Source organism: Macaca mulatta, chromosome 3 (assembly GCF_049350105.2).
Source record: "Macaca mulatta isolate MMU2019108-1 chromosome 3, T2T-MMU8v2.0, whole genome shotgun sequence".
NCBI classification, from domain to species: Eukaryota; Metazoa; Chordata; class Mammalia; order Primates; family Cercopithecidae; genus Macaca; species Macaca mulatta.
This window is the reverse complement of record NC_133408.1, coordinates 111,501,194-111,515,887: the sequence shown is the minus strand read 5'-3', so window position 1 is coordinate 111,515,887 and position 14,694 is coordinate 111,501,194. Positions and strand designations below refer to the sequence as shown.

General features: G+C 40.8%; 1 protein-coding gene across 1 annotated transcript in view; it reads left to right on the top strand.

Moving 5' to 3' along the window:
- The first annotated feature begins 844 nt into the window (after positions 1–844).
- The window catches only part of TSPAN13 (tetraspanin 13), a 29,740-nt gene continuing 15,890 nt past the window's right edge, over positions 845–14,694 (top strand). The window contains exon 1 of the mRNA XM_002803361.4: positions 845–1,121. Within this exon, the coding sequence (XP_002803407.2) occupies positions 1,059–1,121 (63 nt within the window). The 5' untranslated portion in view covers positions 845–1,058. The remainder of the gene's footprint in view (positions 1,122–14,694) is intronic.

The window sequence follows — 14,694 nt, the reverse complement described above, 5'->3', positions numbered from 1 at the left end:
CACAGGCGTGCAATGTGAAATAAGCACATCACGGAGAACGGGGTATCCATCCTCTCAAACATTTATCCTTTGAGTTACAAACAATCCAGTTACATTCTTTAAGTTATTTAAAAATACACAATTAAGTTCTTATTAACGATTGTCTCCTTATTGTGCTGTCAAATAGTGGGTCTTATTCATTGTTTCTATTTTTTTGTACCCATTAACCATCCCCACCTTCTCCCTCTCTTGATTTTCCTTTGCATGCATGTATTCATAAAGTTTATTAGTATTCTGCAAATCTTTATAGGATACGTCTGACCTGTCACAGGTCACAATTATAGGGCACATATCTTATTTTCTGAGAGAAGCAGGGATTTTATTCTTTTTTTAAAAAAAATTGTTTCACTTATTTTCTCCCTTTCATGTCCCTCCACTTCGTTCTCTTTTAAATCTTTCACATGTTTTCATTCATTACTTGCTTCCTGCCTTCCTTCCTTGAATAAGACCAGGTGCTTAGTTTTGAAATCTCATTCAAAATGGTGCCACGTCATCTGCCAGGACCAAGAATCCAGAGGTGCTGTCATATTTCTCCTTGCCAGCGTGGATCTCCTCCGAGCCCCGCCCTCCCTCCTCACCTGCTCCTGGGGAAACCACACCGATGTTGCCAACACCAGTTCTGGCCTGGGGCTCCCTCCTACACTGCCTTGGCCCCTTCCCCCTCTCCCGGGGACCGCTCCGCCCCTCCCGGATCCCGGCCGGCGGAGCGCATTTATTTGCATATTTCTACCTTTGTTCCCTGCCAGCGGCCAATCAGCGCGCTGGGCGAGACGAAGGGGCTGGGCGGGGCTAGGGCTCCGGCTCCGACTCAGCTGCAGCGGCCGCAGGTTCCAGAGCTGGTCCGAACCGCCGCGCGCGCTCCGCGTATTGCAGCCCCAGGCCCCGGCCCCGGTCCCCCACCCACGTCCGCGCTGCTGCCCCTCCTGGGCCAGGCCCCAAAGGCAAGGACAAAGCGGCTGTCCGGGAACCTCCGCCGGAGTCGAATTTACGTGCAGCTGCCGGCAACCACAGGTTCCAAGATGGTTTGCGGGGGCTTCGCGTGTTCCAAGAACTGCCTGTGCGCCCTCAACCTGCTTTACACCGTGAGTATCCCCAGTCCGTTCCTGCCCGCTTGGGGGTTTTGCACCTGCTTGGGCGCTCTTTGGCTTCCCTGTCTGACCAGCGACTCACTGGTTGCATCCCGCTCCCCCTTCCCGGCTTCCCACGCTCTGCGCGCCCCCGGCCTCACCATCCGTCCCCGCCGGGGACCGGGCGCCGGCGCTTGTCGCAGTCTCTTCCTTTCGTTCATTGTGAAGCCGCCGTCTTTCAGGCTCGCTGGCCGCGTCTCTGCCACATTGCTCCACCCCGCCCCCTCACCCACCGCCTTGTTTTTCAAACATTTAACCGGACCTCCCCGCTTTCCCACCCCGAACCCTTCTGCCGCTCGCTTCTGGCATCCAAACGCATCTGGGCCAGACGTGGAGGCGCGAGAGCGGTCCGGGCTTGCGGACAATTTTGCAGAATGGCGTGACCTGAAACTGACGAGGCGGCATATGGCTGGTGTGCCCCAGGGTTAGCTCTACGTGCCCTCCGGATTTTAATTGAGGCCACTGAGTAGGTTCACAGGATGTCCGCTGCTTCCGAAGTTTGTTTCGTGCTCGCAGTAAAGGGATGTCTTTTTGTTGTTGTCAGTTTTGCTCGTACATGGTGCTTTTTCTGCGTGTCTTGTCCATGATCAATATCCTAACTCCATTTTAAACCAAGTCCTCCAGGAAATAAGCAAGCCCCCACCCAAGTCGTTTCTTTCCCTGCCAGCCAGCTTGGGCCTCTTAGTTTTAACGCTGCAGGCTATCTTTGTGATTTTTTGAGGCGCAATTCTGGGTGAACAGAAGGATGGGCAGGACAGATCGACGTTTATTGAATGCCTATCACGTCCCAGGTTTTACGTACACAATGTTCGTTCATCATGCTGCCAACCTTCAGAGGGAATGGGGCATTGTCTACATTTTATACATAAGGTAAACGACCAAAAAGGTTTTAATAAGTTTACATAGCTGGTAGTTGACGAGTCAGGAGTGGAACCTAGGCTGTGGAATCCAGATCTTTCCACAGGCTGCCTCTACCAGGCGGAAGAAACTTCCTCTTCTGTCATCATCCCTCCATTGTAGTCTTGCTCCTTTCTATAAATATACCTGGCGCTTTGCAGCACCCACCCTGAAAACGAACCCAGCACCCCTGCATTAGCAGAGAGCTAGGCCATCTGTACAAGCTTAGATTACATCCTTGGAATAGAGAGGCTGCCTTGTGGTCACCAACAGGAGGAGGTTGGGTCTTTTTTACCATTACTCGTCCTTTGTATATGAACATGATTGCAAGCTTTGAGGGCAAGACAGAAACAGGCATTGAGTATGCTTTTATGGCTAGTTAGTAAAGAATATAGTCAGCATGGCCATTAATAGTAGACTTGGGGGAAAAAAATTTTAGAACACCTGGTGATACAGTTAGTTCCCTGGAGACACATGTCAAGTTTCAGATCAAAATTCATCTGTATCAACCTGAGGCATGCTTATCACCGTGGCTGTTTATTAAGTAAATGCTGACCAGTTCTCTAGTTTTTTTTGTTTTTGTTTTTGTTTTTAAATCAATGTGAATGGCCTGCTTAGAACTTTAAATTCCTTATTTTGTGCCCTGAGTTTTTTGTTTTTTTTTTCTGCCAATGATTTAGTCATCTGTTTGCCAGACACTTAATCTTGCAGTGTCTGCTTACACAGAGTGGAATGTCTACTTTGCATATTTACTTGACTGAGGGGTCTATATAAATTAATGTATAATATTTTTTAGAAAGGCAAGTTATTTAAAAATGAAGTTCCACTGCTTTCTAGACTTACCATTTTTAGTTGTATTTAGAGTATATCAGGAAAGTGAGGCAAAAGAAAGGTGATTCTAAAGGGACATATTAAGACTATTTAATATCTATTCTAAATCATTGACCTTCAAAGTGTGTATTCTATTGGTTTTAATAGCTGAGCAGTAAAACTTAATGAATTGGAAATTCACGGGACAATAAAAATGGCTAGCTCTTTTAAATCATAGACTTTTTAGACAAAGGGACATTTCTTAAAATGAATTAGTGACTACTTGTTTCTTTTACATTTTAAATAGGCTTAAATAAATGTAGCAATTTAAAGTGGAGGCAAGTGACAGGTAAGGTGGATCAAGTCTTAGATAGATACTGAAAATGTGCTATGGCCGTTATTTAGCTTCTATTTCTCCCCTGATCTCTTTCTCAACATTTTAAGATGAAAAAAGTGTGAGGCAGTTGGGGATGGTTTGAGCATGAAGATTTGGGAGATATTTCTTTATAAGTCATGAATAGAAACACTCTTTGTAGGTTCTAATCCCACCCTGGTCACTGTCTCTAAAATGTGCTCCACACTACAGGATTACATTTGAGGTCATTTCTAAAAGTGTTGGTTAAACCAGGATTGCATGTGGAAACAGCAGGTGCAAAAACCATGGCTGCCTGAAGCATCATCACTGCTGTGTTGAAGCATTTTCTCGAGGAAGCATTTTCTCAAGGAACTTAGGACTGTATCAGCTGAACTGTCCGCATGCTCTGGTAGCTTGCTAATGAGCCTGAGATTCGTGCCACGTTCATGGTCAGCTCAGAAAGCATGTCACTAAAAACAAGTTGCAAGCCCCAAACAAGGAAATTTGATCATTAGGCAGAATTTTTTTTTTTTTTTTTTTTTTTTTTTTTTAAAAGATGGAGTCTGTTCTGTTGCCCAGGTTGGAGTGCAATGGCATGATCTTGGCTCACTGCAACCTCTGCCTTCTGGGTTCAAGCGATTCTCCTGCCTCAGCCTCCTGAGTAACTGGGATCATAGGTGCACACCACCATGCCTAGCTAATTTTTTGATTATTAGTAGAGACAGGCTTTCACAATGTTGACCAGACTGGTGTTGAACTCCTGACCTCAGGTGATCCACCTGCCTTGGCCCCCCAAAGTGCTGGGATTATAGGCATGAGCCACAGCGCCCGGCTGGCAGAATGTTAGCAGTTGGTTTTTGTTGTTGTTTATGGCTTGATTATTTTAGTTAATAGGATCGCCAGTACTGGGCAAGCTTAAATTAGTGTAGTATGTGTTAACAATTTGTAAATATAGAAGAAAAGGGGGAAGCTACATTCCGAATTCACCTTCACGGTATTCTAAGAGAGTGACTGGCCTCAGAACTTCCTGCATTTAAAGAAACTTTCAGTTTCTTCATTCAACAAATACTTGAGTGCCTACTGTGTGCCAGGCTCTATTCTCAGTTTGGAAATACAGCAGCAAACCAAACAGGGCTTAAAAATCAATATGCTTTTATGAAGCCTCGTTTTTATTTACTCCCTTTTCCACACATGTTTTCAGGAGTTGTATTCAGTCAATAAATATTTGCCTACTGTGTGCACTCTTTTGAGAACTGTGGGAAATAAATACCTACAAAGGCAAATGCACTCGGAAGACAGGATCTAGATGAGAGATATGGAGTGGGAAAATTAAATGGCGTATAAGGAATATACTGACTTGAGGCACCATAAAATTTAGGAATGTGGGAGATATTTGTGGGTTAGAGAAGTAGGGGGAATAAAGGAGGTGTGATTGAATCAAGGAAATGTAGAAATAGTGTGTGGGTCTTTTTGATACCATTTAGGGTATACATAAAAATGAAAATGATTTGGGAAAATGACTTATTTTTAATAGTTTATAGGAATATTTTAGGCTGAAAAGAGTTTGACAAATAGTGAAAAAACTTTTGAAGATTATGCTTAGCGATATGTGGGAAATTTTAGAAAATATGAAATAAATTTTGTATGAAAATATGTAATATTTTGGAGCTTTATAATATGTCTCCTTGTGCTTCTTAACCAGAGAAGAAAGCTCTGTTGAAAACACCCAACCAGAAAAAAGGTAGCTGACTTAGTTAAATAGAACCAAACTGAAAAATATGACCAAGCGTCTATTTACTGGGACTTTTTAAGAGTCGCCCTGCCGGTTTTAAAATCAGGAGGGAAATTTCAGAAGTTACCGTTTTGTTTCTCCTGTGTGTGTTCATTCTTCTAACATCTGTCCATGTTTGTTTCTTTCTCTTTGTCATAATGCTTTTTCCTTATACTTTTGGTGGTTTTGAGAAAAATTCTCATGCAGCATAAAAATTATACCGAATTACATTATTTTGAAAACACATTAATTTATATTTTTATCATCTCTGAAATTGGGATGCATTTTATTGTTTTTATTTTTATTTTTGAGATGGAGTTTCACTCTTGTTGCCTAGGCTAGAGTGCAGTGGTACGATCTTGGCTCACTGCATCCTCCGCCTCCTGGGTTCCGGCGATTCTCCTGCCTCAGCCTCCCGAGTAGCTGGAATTACAGGTGCCTGCTACCACATCCAGCTTATTTTTTCTATTTTTAGGGGAGACAGAGTTTCGCCATGTTGGCCAGGCTGGTCTCGAACTCCTGACCTCAGGTGATCCACCCGCCTCGGCCTCCCAAAGTGCTGGGATTACAGGCATGAGTCACTGCTCCCAGCCTGGGATGCATTTTATAGTAGATAAAGTGTGCCATATCTATTAGATAAAAAAATATGACCATACAATTTATGGGAAAAAAATTCTGTTTTTTTATCTGTTAGATAAAAAATATGTCCATACAAATTATGGGAAGAAAGATCACTGGATTTATGAAGAAAACTGAAACTTTTCTAACTCTATTACTAGATAGACAGCTTACTTTGAGTTTAGTTTCTTCATGTGTAAATTGGTGATGATATTTTTCAGTCTTCCTTCATGAAGCTGTGTACGGATAAAATCAGATAGTGTATAAATGATTTGGATGTATAATAGAAATAAGTTGTTACAGCTTCAGGTGGAAAAAGTTGAATTTTGCTGAATTTATAGACTTGGCTGCTTCTTTGCAGCTATTCTTCACAGGTAAAACTTGCGTAAAGAAAATGCATATAAAACAATATTTTGTTTCTTTTAGCTTGTAGTGATCAAGATTAAATGCAGAAGCACAGCTAAATATTTTAAAGCATGAAAGTTAGCATTAGGTTAAAAAGTAGTAATATTAAGTAGGAATTACTTTTATTTATCCACTGTAGAATTGGGTATTTCTTGTAATATCCTTTTTTTTTCCCCATTATTGGCCAACCTTTCAAACATGTCTGGATTTCCTCTACCCTTTCTCTTGAACAAATATACTTCCTGTAAAATTGTATTACAATTGTAACTGGTTGGGGTTATTTGTGAGTCTAATGTAAGTATAAGATGTGCCCAAGTTATTTTCTTTCTGTTCCTTATTGTAATCATGAATATTAATTGAACATCAATAGCAGTGAACGAAACCCCAATGGCGTGCCTTCATGGACTTTACGTTTATGGGGCAGTGCAGTGTAGGAAATGAGGTCAGAGAAGTAATGGGTGGACCCAGGAGAGCACCATAGGGACATGAGCTTTTATACCAAGTGAAATAGGGAGCCAATGGTGTGTTTAGGTTTGAGGGCTGATATAGTCTGATTTTTATATAAAAGGCTATATGACTCTTGAGTTAAGAATAGATTAGAGATGGCACAGGTGGGAGCATTGAGACTAGTTACAAGGCTATTGCTACAATTTGCGCATGAGATGATGGAGGCTTGGATTAGTATGGTGGCAACAAAATTAAAAGAAATAGATTCTGAGACTGTTTTGGAGGTAGGGCGACCTGATTTACTAAAAGAGACAAGTCACAGATTACTTATGATTTGTGGCTCAAGGAACTGGCAGGATAGATTTGCCATTAACTAGGATGGGGAAAATGGTAGGTGGAGGAGGCTTTGGGATGAATTAGAGGATTCAGTATTAGATGCGATGCCAAAGAAACCCAAGTGGAAATGTCAGGTAGCACTTATAGTAACCACACTGTCACTCAGGGGAGAGGACTTTCTGGAGATTTAAGTTCAGGGAGCCATTTAAAGAGTTGGGATTGGATGAAATCAACAAGTTAGTGAGAGTAGATAGAGAAGGGCAGTGGTCCATGGATTGAAGCAGTGCCATTCATACATCAAGAGATGCAGGAGATGAGGAACATTCAGCAAGGGAGCCTGAAAAGGACTGGCCAGTCAGGTAGGAGGAAAATTGCAGAGAGGTTGGTGTCTCAGAAGTCAAGTGCAAACCCTTTCAAGGAGATGGGGGCCAAGAGTTGGTTCCTGAATTTGTCAGTGAAGAAGGCATTGAAAAGAGCAATTACCGTTTTGTTTTTCTTATAATCCTCTGAACAATAAAGGCCATGTCCCAGTCATTCTGGCTTTCCTGCCTGCCCGCCACAGCCCTGGCATGTGGTTGGCATTTAGTCAATTGAATGCAGGAATCAGTACAGGGTTCTTCTACCCATACTTCATTTCTTGACTTCCAGAAATGCTCCAAAGAAGGAAGTGGTAGGGTGGGGTTGGAACTTTGTTGGCAGCTGTGGAAGTCACTTCAATTAGTTGGAAAGTGACAAGTGGAGGTCCCTTACTTTCAGTCACCTTTATATAATTTCCATATACTTTGTATTTTTTGTTTAGTAAGTATAAAAGCAATGGCATCATAGAGAACCATAATGAAGAAAAATATTTGCAAGAGCACTTCAGGCTTTCTGTGTCATTTGAAGAATGATCCTAAAGCAATCAAAGAACTGAGGTTTTGGCTTCAACACTCAATGTCTGGCTATTTAGCAAAATCTAGATTATTTATAGAGTTTTCACATTTCCATCCAGACGTTTGGCATCGTAGAAACACATGCTTGATCTTTTCGGAATTGCTCTTTAGTTTTCCACATTAAGCAGAAGTTCAGAAGAGAGTTCAGTATTCACACATAATTCCTCATTGTGAGTATTGAGGCATATTGAGGAAGATAGTCTGGGGCTTTGTTTTCTTTTTTTAGGGGCAGGGTCTCACTCTGTCACCAAGGCTGGAGTGCAGTGTGTGATGATAGCTTACTGCAGCCTTGAACCCCTGGCTCAAGCAATTCTCTCACCTTCTCTCCTTCTGAGTAGCTAGAACTACAGGCATACTCTACCCTACCCAGCTAATTTAAAAAATTGTTTTTGTAGAGACAGGTCTTGCTATGTTGCCCAGGCTGGTCTTGAACTCCTGACCTCAAGCAATCCTCTTGCATTGGCTTCCCAAAGTACTGAGATTACAGATGTGAGCCATTGAACCTGGCTACCTTTGTTTTCTTTACATGTCTGTGGATGCCATATTACGTTTTGTTGGTAGAGTCCTTCTGTATCTTACTGCTGTTTTAAATTTGCTTGCCTTCCACTACCGTCATAACTTCTCTCTTGCTTTAGTGCTAACAAAACATTTTTGAATAATTTACAACATCTAATCTGGCTTTTTCAAATGTTTTAAATTCTTTCATCCTCAAAGCAATTCACTTACCTTGGAAGAATTTTGATACTCAAAAAAAAAGGTAGTTGTTTTCACAATATTAAAATCTGCCTTTTCATCTTGTTTTTGAAATGTGGTGGATATTTGATGAAAGATTGAAGGTTACGTAGACAGAGAATAATATGGAACATCATTAGGCTGACTTTCTTCCCCTCCAAATATTTTATAGATTGGAGAATTAGCATTTCCTTGTCCGGAAAGGGTAATGAGCAATATCATATGCTCTTTCATTCAACAGTATGTTTTGAGCACCTCTTCTGCTTCACAGTCTTGGCCAGGTGCTAGGAATATAAGATAACTTGGGCCTTGATTGTCTGGTGCTTAAAGTGTAGAAGGCCCATCAGAAGAATTCCAAGGATGGCTGGGAGGAGGAATGGTGGCTAATGAATAACCTCGGGTGATAATCCAGGCCCTTCACATCTTGGGATTTGTCAGCCTTGGAGTATGGACTTTATCTCGAGATCAGAAACAAAGGACAGCCAGCGTAGAAGTGACCTGATCTGACTGGCTTTAAAACAAAGACCACAATGTTAGGAATAGAGTTTAGCCCAAAGTAATAGAAACCCAGCTATCACTGCTTAAAATGGTAAGGTTTATTATTTTCATGGAAAAAGAAGTCAAGACCCAGGTAACCCAGGGCATGTGCACAATTCAAGCATATTGTCATGGGCCCAGTCTCCGTCAACTTTCCTGCCCAACTGTCCTTGGCATGCCGCCAAATTACATACAAAACTCTAGGTACCATGAATTGTTCCATGCCAGGCAGAAGATGGTCTAAAATGTCTTTCCTTGTAAAGCTTTGTCTTTTGGGGGAAACAGATCTATTGAAATATTATTGACACAGTAAGGCGAATATACTTGAAGTGTAGCATTTGATAAGTTTTGGCATATGTATACACCTGTGAACCCATGACCACATTCAAGACCTCTGAAAATCTCCTCATCCTTCTTTGAAATCCCTTTTTCCCACCCCTAAACCCCCCTCCTAGTCTGCAGGCAACCATGGACCTGCTCAGTGGTAAAACTTACATTGGTGTTACATTTAGTAACGCCAAGGAGGGTGTTTGTAGAAAAAAGATGGGACATTCCTCTGGCTCATTGATTCCATTCTTCTTTTGATGGCAGAGTAAGAAGCTTTAGGGATGTCTTTTCAGCTAAAAGGGAGTGCTCATGGTTTTAAAAACTTATTGACAAGGTGAGAATTTAGATTTGGGGTTGGTAAGGAAGGTGGTCTCAATGGTGAAGGTAAATAGGGTCAGTGCAAATTTGCAGGTATTAAAAAATTGTGATAAACACAAGGTGAAGCTTATATTAATCAGGTTACTTCATGGGTTATCGATGTTCTTGAAACAATCATACTGGCTCATATAACTGGGACATCCAATAGTTGAGTCATAAGGTTTTGTGGGATCAAGGGACTCAGAAGTCGCTCGCCCCTTTCATCTGCTTTTCAGCTTAGCTTGCCTCTGCTTGGTTTCTTTTGGGGGCTAGATCTTTCCCTGTACATGATGGCCACTGGCAGAATCAATGTCGTCCTTATAGCTTGCTAGGTCAGATGAACCTATTGTTTTTTTCCTTTCAGTATTCCTTTACCGATCTTACAGGACACACTTATTGACCCTGTTGGCTTATGGACCCATCCCTTGGATCAATCACTGTCGATAGAAGGATGGGCAACCATGGTTGGTAGGCCAGAATTTTGTGTGTCTGCTGCTGATGATGGTCAGAGGGGCCAGTCATTAATGGTTGTACTGGAAATATATGTGTTAGGTTGCAAAAACAACACATGTCTAGGACAGAGGTCATTCTTATTCTGGGCAGCAACTTTCCCAGTTCTTCTATTCTTAATTCTAGCATATCCTAGCAATTTCTTCATCATCTGCAAGGCTTAGTATAGTGGTTTAATATTTCAACACCTGCATATACTGGATTATAAAGAACATTATGCATATGTCTTTCTTTGTTCTTTATTTTTATTTATTTATTTTTTGAGGCAGAGTCTCATTCTGTTGCCAGGCTGGAATATAGTGGCGTGATCTCAGCTCACTGCAATCTCTGCCTACCAGGTTCAAGCGATTTTCCTGTCTCAGCCTCCTGAGTAGCTGGGATTACAGGCACGCGCCACCATGCCCGGCTAATTTTTTTTTTCTTTTTGTATTTTTAGTAGTGACAGGGTTTCACCATGCTGGCCAGGCTAGTTTTGAACTACTGACCTCGTGATCTGCCTGCCTCGGCCTCCCAAAGTGCTGGGATTAAAGGTGTGAGTCACCGCTACTGGTTCTCTTTGTTCTTTAATACCATTATTGTATATATCAATCCGAAAGATACATAAACACTTGTTGCTTTATGTTAAAACAATGCTGTTTGCTAGAGTGATCTCAAATATATTGTTTCTTAATTCCAAGTAGAATTTCTTGTTCTTCTATTCTAGACAACACACAGTGTGCTCTTCTGCTTGTATGTGAATGTACGTGTATGTGACAAAATTTCTGAATCAGATAAAAGTAAAAAAGCACAAAATGAATAAGCTTAACATTTTGTAGTTAACTAATGGAAAGGTCAAATGAGTAGAGGGCATTACTGGTCCTTAACACATCACTGTGTGACCAAATCTCATAGGAAGTAAATTAAAGAAATGCTATTCAAATACCTGTTGATATGCCTATAAAGCAGGAACTACAATTTCTTATGCATTATAATAGTGTCTTTAATATTACATCTCAGTGTAAAAAATTTCTTAAATATATTCCTAGGCACTATGATGCAGTTCTATAGGGAGAAAAAAAGTCACATTACTCCTCACCTATAAAATGAAAGGAACAGATTAGAATCTCTAGCCAGGTACTTCAGTGCCATGGTGACCTCTCTCTCTCTCTTTTTTGTTTTTGTTTTGAGACAAGGTCTTGCTGTGTTGCTCAGGCTGGTCTCCAAACTCCTGAGCTCAAGTGATCCTGCCTCAGCCTCCCAAAGTGCTAGGATTATAGATGTGAACCACTACGCCCCACCTGTGCTGTGGTGTTCTGTGTTTGTGCTGTGAGCCCTGGCTAAAAATTTCTTTCTTTTTGAGACAGGGTCTTGCTCTGTTGCCCAGGCTGGAGTGCAGTGGCATGAGCACAGCTCCCTGCAACCTTGACCTCCTGGGCTGAAGCTATCCTGAGTCAGTCTCCCAAGTAGCTGGGGCCACAGTTGGTTGCCACGGCACCTGGCTAATTTTTTTATTCTTTTGGTAGAGACAATGTCTCGCCATGTTTCCTAGGTTAGTTTCAAACTACCTGGGTTCAAGCAGTCCTCCTTCCCCAGCATCTCAAAGTGCTAGGGTTACAGGCATGAGCCACTGCGCCTGGCCTGGCTGAGAATTTCTATGTTCCTTGCTGTAGCACCTTCCTGTTTATTCACCTTCATTAGACTCTATTCACATGTACACTTGCAGTTTTGCCATTGTCACTTTCTCTTGGGGTTTACTTGAGGAAGAAATGCTAGTTTTAGACACTTTTTATGTCCAGTTTTATGATCTTGCTTTGGTGTACCTTTTCCATTACAGCTCCTTTAGTTCTCTTTTTAAAACTCTTTTAATATGATTCGTCTTTCTTTGTCTTAAAGAGAAAACGGGAAAGGTTGGTGCTTCCTTGCTTATAAAAACATTATTAGCAATGAATTAACAGATGCTGCATAATTCCTTTTTTAGCAGCATTCTGTCTCCCAAAGGGAAGGAAACTGTTTGTCATAGGTGTACATTTACTTTCTATTACAGTTGATTTCATAAGAAAACTGTTATTATAATAGAACAAAAGATTCTTTGGAGTCCCTTTGTCTAGCAAGTTCTAGTGACAAACCTAGGCTTTTTAATTATGCAATTAGAGTTAACTGTTTGAATCAACAATTTTTAGATCACTGGTTTGGAAGACCTCATATAGTCTTATTCTCTTCACAGTTACAAACCAACCATAACAAATTATTATCACTACCGAGAAATAAATTGTTTTATTATTATCTTTAAAAGTCTCCTTTTTAGTAAAGTTAAAGATACGCTGATAATCAGATCTTATTAGAGGTATATTATAAATCAGGTGTTATAATTTTAAAAGTTAACTTGGGTATTTGGGGGATTTTTAAAATAATGTGTTAGAAACACTAGTCATACACAGGAAAACACATTGTTTTTGACTTTTTAAATGAACAAATCCAACATACTTTTGGTTGTTTATTAGAAAATTGGTTACCACAAACAAGTTTATGATGTACAGTTTCACTGTTGCTGTAATAAGTGCAAAATTTGTTTTGGATTGGACAGTTGAGTCTATGTTTTCTTTCACCTTTGGGAATGGTCCTTACAAATGAGAATGTGTATTTGCATGTGCATGTGTGTGCGTATGTGCACCTAGGAGTTGGGCATGAAAATGGGGCAGGCAGTGTCTTGGTTCACATTTGAGACCATCTGACTGTGATGAACCCAGAGCATTGCCTTCTGTTATAAACATGTGGAGAATCAGCAACTTACTGCCTGTTGCCTTCAGTTGTATACCACCTTCATTCCCAAGCCTCCTCTTTCCTAAATAGGAACAAATTATAGGAGGGAATGTGGACTGCACTTGAATATACATAGATGGGAATCGATGTGAAATATTTGAGAGACAAGTGAGACTGTCTAGATTTAAGTAGCTGGGTTTGGGAGATCGTGGGAGCTAAGGCTGGTTGAGGAAAAGTTGAACTAATTTACAGAGGAAAGCCAAGCAGAAGAATTTAGAATTGGTGACTTAGTAAGAAGGGGGTTGTTACATTTTTCAAGGCTAGTTTTAATTAGGAAATTTCATATGTGCAGGAAATAATGCAGTAGACCCCTCTGAACTCACTGGCTTTATAAATTTCACATATGCCAGTGTTTTTTTTTTTTCTCTCTTGAGATGAGGGTTCTCTGTGTTGCCCAGGCTGGAGTGCAGTGGCTATTCCCAGGTGCAGTCACAACGCTCTACAGCTCAGGACTCCTGGGCTCAAGCAATCTGCCTCAGCCTCCCGAGTCCCAGCTACTGTTGAGACTATAGGCACACCACTGAACCCAGCTAATGTCTTTTAAGAAGATAAATGTTGCTCTATAACTAAAGGCCCACTCTCCAGTCCCTTTCCCATTTTCCTCTCTCAAAGGTAGTCACTGTCCTGAAATCAAGATCTGTCATTTGCATGAATATGCATGACAGTGTCATATGTTACATACATTAATCATGTACAAATAACATATAGTATTGTTTTTTGTGTTTGAAAATTTATATAAATGATATGTTTTATCTGTATTTATGCAACTTGTTGGATTTTCTTTACATTTTTGAAATTTGTCAATTTAATAGAAATAGATAAAAATCATTTGTATTCTAATGTGTGATCACACTAGAGTCTGTGAATTCCCTAGTCATGATGTTTGCAAATGTTTTTAATTTTTTACTGTAACAAACAAGGCTGTGGCAGAATCCTGGTATATGTCTAGTTGGGGACATAGGTGTTCTCTTGGGGATTAACCTAGAAACAGAATTGCTGGGGTAGTAAAGGATACATATCTTTAATTTTCCTAGGTGTTGTTAATTTGTTACATAAAGTGGCTACCACAATTTGTATTTCTACTTATACATGAGTTCTAGGTTCTTTACATTCTTGGTGTCATCAGGCTTAATTTTTGCCAGTCTAGTGCATATGAGATGGTATTTCCTTGTTTTAATTTTTGTTTCCCTGATTTTTGATGCGATTTAACATTTTTCATGTGTTGGTTGACCTTTCAATTTCTTTTTCAATGAATTGCCTCTTACTGCCTTTGACCACTTTTCAGTTTGCTTTTTGTCTTAAGTTCATTTGTAGGCATTTTAATTTTAATTTTATTTTTATTTTTGAGATGGAGTTTCGCTCTTATTGCCCAAGCTGGAGTGCAGTGGTGCCATCTTGGCCCACTGCAACTTCCTCCTCCCGGGTTCAAGCGATTCTCCTGTCTCAGCCTCCCAAGTACTTAGGATTACAGGTGGGTGCCACCACACCTAGCTAATTTTTTGTATTTTTAGTAGAAACAGGGTTTCACCATGTTAGCCAGGCTGGTCTTGAACTCCTGACCTCAGGTGTTCTACCTGCCTTGGCCTTCCAAAGTGTTGGAATTACAGGCGTGAGCCACCGTGCCTGGCCTTGTAGGCATTTTTAAATATTCATGTGTGCTGGAAATATATTCTCCTAGTCCTAGGCTTCTCCCAC